Source organism: Coenobita brevimanus, chromosome 52 (genome assembly GCF_032717465.1).
Source record: "Coenobita brevimanus isolate Jiangsu-jjx chromosome 52, ASM3271746v2, whole genome shotgun sequence".
Classification (NCBI taxonomy): Eukaryota; Metazoa; Arthropoda; class Malacostraca; order Decapoda; family Coenobitidae; genus Coenobita; species Coenobita brevimanus.
In genome coordinates, this window is record NC_137005.1 from 27556 (window position 1) to 35114 (window position 7559).

The following is a 7559-nucleotide window of genomic DNA, read 5'->3' on the forward strand; positions in this document are numbered from 1 at the left end:
TTCTTTAATACCTCTTCCTTCACGATTTGTTTTGCATAATTGTGCCATCTTCCTATACATTTTGTCCAGTATCTACACAATGTCTAAGGTAAGTAAAAGAGTAACATTTAGCATTTACAAGTAACGTGATGCTATAGCCTGTTTTCACCTGCCTTTACCACTCACACCTTTACTAGTATGTGTAATATATTAACTTTCATTACGTATGTCCTGGCTACGTGAAATTCGATGGACTTACGCTAAAAGGTAGGATTTTTTTTTTTTTTTAAGTGTCCGATTCTGGGAATAGGCTTCACAGCCTGCTCTCAATACCCAGTAGTCCTCCTACATGCCATACACCTCTACATGTCACCACTTCGACGCTAACACCCATCGTTCATATTTAATACATAGCTGGGCTGTCTCATATTGGTATTAGCGGGGGTATTTTTTCGACATGTCGGCGGCTCTTCTGGTAGATCTGTAAAGTCTGATTTTATGAAACTCAGATCCTTAAGCTCATCCCTGCCCCAGCAGGGATTTGAACCTGGGTCCGGTAGGACTGCAGGTCACCTCTCTACCGATTGAGCCACCGGCTCCCCTTGATTATTAGTCAAAGTCTCCAGTCTGATTACATTTTGCTATCCACTGAGCATGAAGAGATTATGGATATTTGTCAGGTTAGGGTAAACGGACTAGAGATATCCTACTGAGCTAACGAGAATACGGCCACAAGGGAAAGGTTGCCAACAGCTTACACACCAGCATCCCGTTGATGTAGTAGCTCGCTCCCTCGTGGGTCTTATCTCCTCGCCCCCTCGCTCCTCTGCACGTCCGTCCTGGCCCCCTCGCCCGTCCTCGCTCTTCCATCCCTCCGTCCCATCCCTCCGTCCTCGCTCTTCCATCCCTCCGTCCTCGCTCTTCCATCCCTCCGTCCTCTCTCCCTCTCTCGTCCGTCCTGCTCCATCACCCCTTCTCCCGTCCTCGCTCCCTCTCAGCACATCGGGTTCAGGGAAGCTGCGTGGTCGATGATGCATCTCCGCTCTTCTGTGCTCGCCTGTCAAAAAAACAATTATCAAAACCTAATCTTCTTTTAGTGCTGTCATATCAAAGTAAGGCCACATACAGGTTTAGGAAAAAAAAAAATGTACATTAGGTGTTTAGGTCTTTACTCTTCAAGATTAATATTCAGCCATTATTCAAAATTGAATTTTCTGTCATGTGTTACATTTGGCTAATTTCAATTCCATTTCAGGATCATCCAGTTACCTGTCTCATCGCTGAAGTTACTGCTGCTGCTGCTGCTGCTGTTACTGATGACGGCGAAGACAACGACGATGCTGATGATGATGCTGTCGCTCCCCCGCTGGTGGTGTATCGCCGCTCAGTCAAAAACTCGTGTCCAACAACCAACAACGACAACCACAGACGTCCTGCCGGACAACCATACAACCAACATCAACGAAGTAAGCTAATAGATGACCTAAGACTACCACGCCTAACTTAACCCGGCCTAGAAAGCCAACCTAGTTGACCATAACTCTGCTGCCTAACCCACCTAAGCTTGCCCCATGACCCTCCCTGCTCCTGGCTACCCTCCACCCCCACCCCAGCCTGCCCTCCTCCCTACCATCACTACACACCAGCGAGGCAACCTGTGGGGAAAAGATTAAACCATATAAGTATAAAAGGTTAGGGCATAATATTACAAGAGATTATTAATAAATGAATGTAAAGGATTAAGTAGTGCATTCAAAAGTTTACTCGTTTGTTCATATAATTATAAATGCTCACTTGCAACAACGATTATCGCAAAATAATAAGCAAATATGACAGCAATTTACAAAATTATTGCATATACCTGTTGCTGAAGCTGCTGTGTTGATCCTTCAGTACGATGACGCCTGTATATTTGTATTGTGGCTGCCTCTGACGGATTTATTCAGATCAAGGAGGGTGTCCAACAGAAGGGATTAAAAGCAGCCTCCATCCATCCATTTTGGTGCTGGAGAGGGACACCATGTGGTGGCACTGATAGTACCAAAAGGATGGTGGGCTGCAGGACGGGTAACTTCATGGTTCATACATGCATCTCTCGTAGTGAAGGTGTTAATTCTTGCTTGACATTCACTCCTCACTGCTGCTGAACATTGTGCCAGCGAGCGAAGTAGAGCCTGGAAAAAAAATGCAGAGTTTAGCAAATTTGTGGAGACGAAGATTGAGGCGAAATACGAATGTCATTTATATTACTGAGACTTATTTAGCCATAGCATTTTCTATTTCTGCCACTGAGCTTGGTGACAGAGGAAGTAACAGAACGAGTTTGTGGACCAGATTAATGAGAACTGATATAAAAACGACCCAGAAATCAGGGTATTATTGCCAATTATTACAGTCAAGCCCGTCGGGTATTCCAGCCTTACCTAAGACAAACTCCTTAAATTAGAAGAGGGAGAGGGTCTTCTCTATGACATATCCTTCGCAAATGTGTCTTAGGTTAGGGGTTAAGTTTGATTACGTTAGGGCAAGTTAGGTTACGTTAGGTTAATTTAATAAAGAAAGAAATAGGCGAGAATTAGCCTCAAAACCATTCGAAATATGGGTAAATTCTGCCCCTAGTGAAAAAAAAAAAAAAAAAAAAAAAAACTTATCTGTCGATTTCAAGGATTTTATTTCGTATATGACTTCAATCCCAAATAGGGGTTAGGCATCACTTGTGGTGGAAATTAATCTAAATCATTCGAAACAGGGGTAAATCCTACCCCTAGTGAAAGAAAAAATGAAAATACCCCGACTGTAGTAAACGATAAAAAACCCGAAATCAGTTTGAACCTCTTCAGTTCTATGACAATCTTTTTTGTTTGGAGCATGCTGGCTTCAGACGGTATTATTGAACATAGGACTTGTAATAGTGAAGGGGTTAAGGCTGTATCAGACCCCATTAGACCAAATTCTCTAAGCTGATTTAAAGAGTTTGGAAATAGCGGGAATAATAGGCAAAATACGCTATATTGAAGGAGTTGATTGCATTGTTGAAGGCACATCAGTGGCAGAAATTGATCCTGTAATAAACCCTTCCAGTCTGCTATCAGGCAACCACCAGACGATTTTATTCAGCTTAAGGGATCTCTCGTAGTTAAAGGATTAATGAAGGCTGTGTCTAACCTCTCCAGTTTGAAAAAATAATCCCCACATTTTGAAAACCTATCCCTAGTTACAGAAAAATACCCACAATTCTTTTAATTTGTAGAAATAAGGTAAATCCAGTTGTCTTCAGATGCGAGGAATAAAATCGGATAATTAGTCATCGGTTCACTGGGGTTAACGGAAGGATTTAGTCACGATCAGGCACCAACATACGTGGCCTATTGCCAGTCTAACTGTTTGTGGCAGAGTAGGAAAAATTCTTACTGTAAAACTATGTATATTAAAAATAAATTAGGCAGACAGCAGGCAGTAATGAGGACAAGAGTCTTGGTGTTGGCAGCATTGATATTTCACTAAGTTGAAAATACAGTCTGCCGGCTTCCTTCACCTCACTGGCAGACATTTTGCAAAGACCGGTAAAATTCCTAAGAATATCTGGCTATTTCTTAAAAAAATATATATATAAATTAAATTCGAGCTTCTTTTCCGCCGAAAGCCACCAAAAACTTGAAAAATAAGTCACGCTTGAAATAATACACTTTTAAATTTCCTTAACAGACCTGAAATGGAGAGGAAAAATCGCCAGAGTCATCAGCTGGGCAGGTGGAGCCAGGAGGTCCGTCTTGTAGGGCGTCTGGGGTTCAAATGAGAGGCAGTGATCGCCGCCATAACGTCATCAGCTTGGTTAGTTCACCGCATCGCCACCAGAACCACACCCAGCTACTCACTCCTACCAGCGCTTGTTTTCCGCCATTTTAAGGTCAGTTTATGCTATTATTACTACTTCTAGTGCTATATTCCTATATTTTATCGTAGAGTTAATACAGCTGACTTAGATCTCGTGCAAATCATATCCTAGGTTAAATAATGGGATCATATATTGCCTTGAAACCAGTGTTACGAGTCGAACTCCATCTTGTACACTTTTCCATATGTATGTTAATTCCCAAGCTCATGATTCTTCTTTCTATATTATTTGCTGTTGATTATGCCCTACCAAATTACTGATACTAAGTTAAATAGATAAAGTTAATAAGCTTCGTTTCACCTTATTCTTCGAAGCCTCATATTTGGATCGTTATCTTGGTACTGTTTTACTCTCTTGATCTACAGTCCTAACTCTGTATAAAACTAGGCCATAAGAGCATATGTCTAGCATATTTCTAGAGCATTCTTCTAGAGCATATTTCTTCCCGTACTGTCATAAGGTGTGATTTTATTATATAGATTATTTTGAAATATTTTTAGGGAGATAGTACAGTACTGTCAGATATTTCATACAAGTATTCCTATTGTGCTGGGCTTTTTTTCCTTTATTCTAGCTAACTCAGACTATTTCTAGAGCTTAGATAGAGTCCTAGGAACCTGATAGTGTTAATACTGGTACCATTAACCCTGTCATGGTCGGGACAGCTCCTATTCTAGTCATCAGGGTATTTTATTAAGTAGAGAGTGAAAGTGGTCTAACAGTGAGGGTGTTTGTGGGTGCTTGGTGAGTGTGTGGGGGTTGGGTTTGTGTGTGTGTGTGTGTGTAATTCACCGGGTCGGTCAGGATCACTTGATGGTCGTGATCGTCAGCTTTTACCCTCCCGGAAGGGAGCTGTGTGTGTGTGTGTGTGTGTGTGTAGTCATGGTATAGATGTGTTATGTTTATACTGTGTCGATGGAATTTCACAACATGATCTTTATCCCCAACAGCACCAGGGCCTGAACCACAACACAACCAGCAACACCACCACTCTCATCACCCAGGGAGGTATGCGCTCCAGGAACACATCCAGTGGGGTAGAAGTAGCCTGTTTGGAGGACCTCGTTCTCGTCACGCATACCATCCCACTCAACGGATGGAGGTATAGTGTATGTTGTTTTTGTGCATGAGTGTGTGTGTGTGTGTGTGTGTGTGTGTGTGTGTGTGTGAGGGGCATATGTTAAAGAATGATAGTATATAATTATGTCAATGGTGTAAATGACGATGGTATGGTGTAAAACTGTGTATGTGTGCGTGTATGAGAAACAGACAGAGATAGAAATGGAGATAGACAGCGATAGAGATAGAGACAGGCACAGCGAAACAGAGGGAGCCAGTGAATTTGGCAGAGTAGAGCTGCATGCCAGACCTCACACCACGGAGGTCTGGCTGCAACTGATGTCTTTCTCGCTGCCACACTCGCCCCGACTCCACTCTGACCCCAAGTCGAAGGATTTTCCAGTCTATTCTCCCTAATTTGCTTGTAATTCCACCTGATTTTCCACTATAAGGTAATACACTAACGATAAATTAATGTTTTTAGAGGGATTTTGATGATTTGGTACAATTATTGCGTTATGTATGCTGTACGATCGAGTGCCTGAAAGATTGGTTTGCCAGACGTACAACGGAAGGTTGGATCAATAATTAACTTATTTTTTACTGTTTATATATATTTAATGGGTAGTTTTTGTCCCAGCACAGCACACCATATCACCACACACACAATACATGCATCACAACACACCCCAGCACACCACAACAGGCGGTGCAGCTGCCAGGTAACATAACCATCCTTAAACGCCCCCTATCTCCCTACAGGAGGACGGTGGACTTCAGGAAAGGGAAAATTCAGCCTGCAGTCCACTGGGATCACGTACAGACCAACCTACGACCACAAGAACAGCAGGAGCAACAGCAACAAGGGGTGATTAAAACGAAGTCTACGAGTGTGTAATTGATTTTATTGCAATCTAATAAATGGAATACACCAAAGAGTAACATTCATTGCACCCTCAGTAGCGTAGGAACCTGAGGAGAGGCTTTTAAAAAACAATAAATTTACCCTAGTTACCCCTTTATTAATCATAGAAAACGGTTGGATCGGAAATTTTAGGGGTAAAAAAAAAAATATTTGGGTGTCCCCTCATCATCATCATCATACGACACATGATATCCGAAGCAGTGTCGACCATAGCTAACGATAGAGGTGTGGGTGGGTGGGTAAGGGTGGCGATGACATGTCGGTTCAGAGGTTATGACAAACAGCTGGCCTGGCAGCTTAGTTCTTTGACAGACGTAGACCAGATTACTTGGCCTGTCACTCTGGTCTGGCTCCTCTCTATCGAGGCAGGTAGTGTTCTTATGGTATTATACAGTGTCCCAGGATTTATTTTGGAGTTTTATTTTTCCGAGACCCATCAGTTGTGCCCGTATATTCTATCAGTCCATCTTTATCTTGACGTTAGTACAGTTAGTCCTTTTGATTATTACTGATAAATCTAAAACTTTTCGTGTTTTCGTAAAATCTAGCCAATCTGACCTTTTTTTTTTTTTTTTAGCTAAGTCCAGAAAGTCAGGTATTCAAAGACACCATTTTGTCGTACATGGGGGTCAATAACATACTCAGAACTCGTAACATAAATTTTATTGGTTACAATTACTCGTACATTTGAATGTAATGACTTAATAATTACATGTTGAATTATGGCTCACGTTTTCACTAAGTAATTAATAGACTCAGATCTGTACCTAACAACTGAGGCTCACATAGGCTTCAGAGACTTGAACTGAGTGAAGACTAGCATAATTTACCTCTTTCCTGATATAAAATACATCACTATAACTAAGCCCTTCTAGCCTTGGGTCCCTAAATGTTAGACTTATTCACTTGGTTTAGTGTGGATATAAGGTACATATTCCCGTTGTCTGAGACTCCCTAGCACCTCTTTCTTGCCTGTTTTGCATATTACACATTAAGATACACTAATAACATACATAGAAATAATCTTAAGAAAAAGGTGCTACAAGGAATAGTGCCAAGATGGTGATAGCCAATACCCTCTTCAGGCATAAAATGATCCACAGGTATACATGGCGAGTGATGAGAAGGGTGGGTGGTGAACTGAATGAAAGGAAGGCAATGATTGATTATGTGTGTGTGGATGAAAGGATGCGAAGATGTGTAATGGATGCAAGAGCTTATAGAGGCTGGGGGAGTGGACTTTCTGACCACTACTTGGTGGTGGCCAGAATTAGGATTCAAGTAAGATGGAGGAATAGAAGAAGGGAAAGACGAGAGGAAGTAGTTGCAAGGAGAGTGGAAAGGTTACAAGAGGATGAGAAAAAGGCAGAGTATAAGAGAGAAGTGGAGGAACGATTGGGCAAATATGAATTGGAGCAGATGGGAGACTTGGAAGGTGTGAGTATGATATTTACGGAAGAAATATGTGCAGCATGTGATGTGGTGTGTGGAAGGAAGAGAAGACGGAGGGGGGTGCAAGGAACAGCGTGGTGGACTGAAGAGGTGAGACAGGCTGTGGCACAAAAGAAGAAAGCATACAATGAATGGATGAGAAATAGGGGCGTGGAAGAAGTTGAGAGGCGGAAGAGAGAGTTATATGTAGAAAGAAAGAGGGAGGTGAAAAGATTAGTAAGAGAGAGTAAGAAGAGAGTGGATGAGGAA

At 42.0% G+C, this 7559-nt stretch overlaps 1 protein-coding gene across 1 annotated transcript; it reads left to right on the forward strand.

Annotated features, from left to right (window-relative positions):
- Nucleotides 1-79: 79 nt before the first annotated feature.
- Nucleotides 80-5831, forward strand: LOC145400417 (uncharacterized). Its single transcript, XM_080272931.1, has 5 exons — nt 80-88; nt 1235-1445; nt 3807-3886; nt 4825-4976; nt 5696-5831. The coding sequence occupies exons 1-5, from the start codon at nt 80-82 to the stop codon at nt 5829-5831; spliced, it is 588 nt and encodes a 195-aa protein (XP_080129057.1).
- The last annotated feature ends 1728 nt before the right edge of the window (nt 5832-7559 follow it).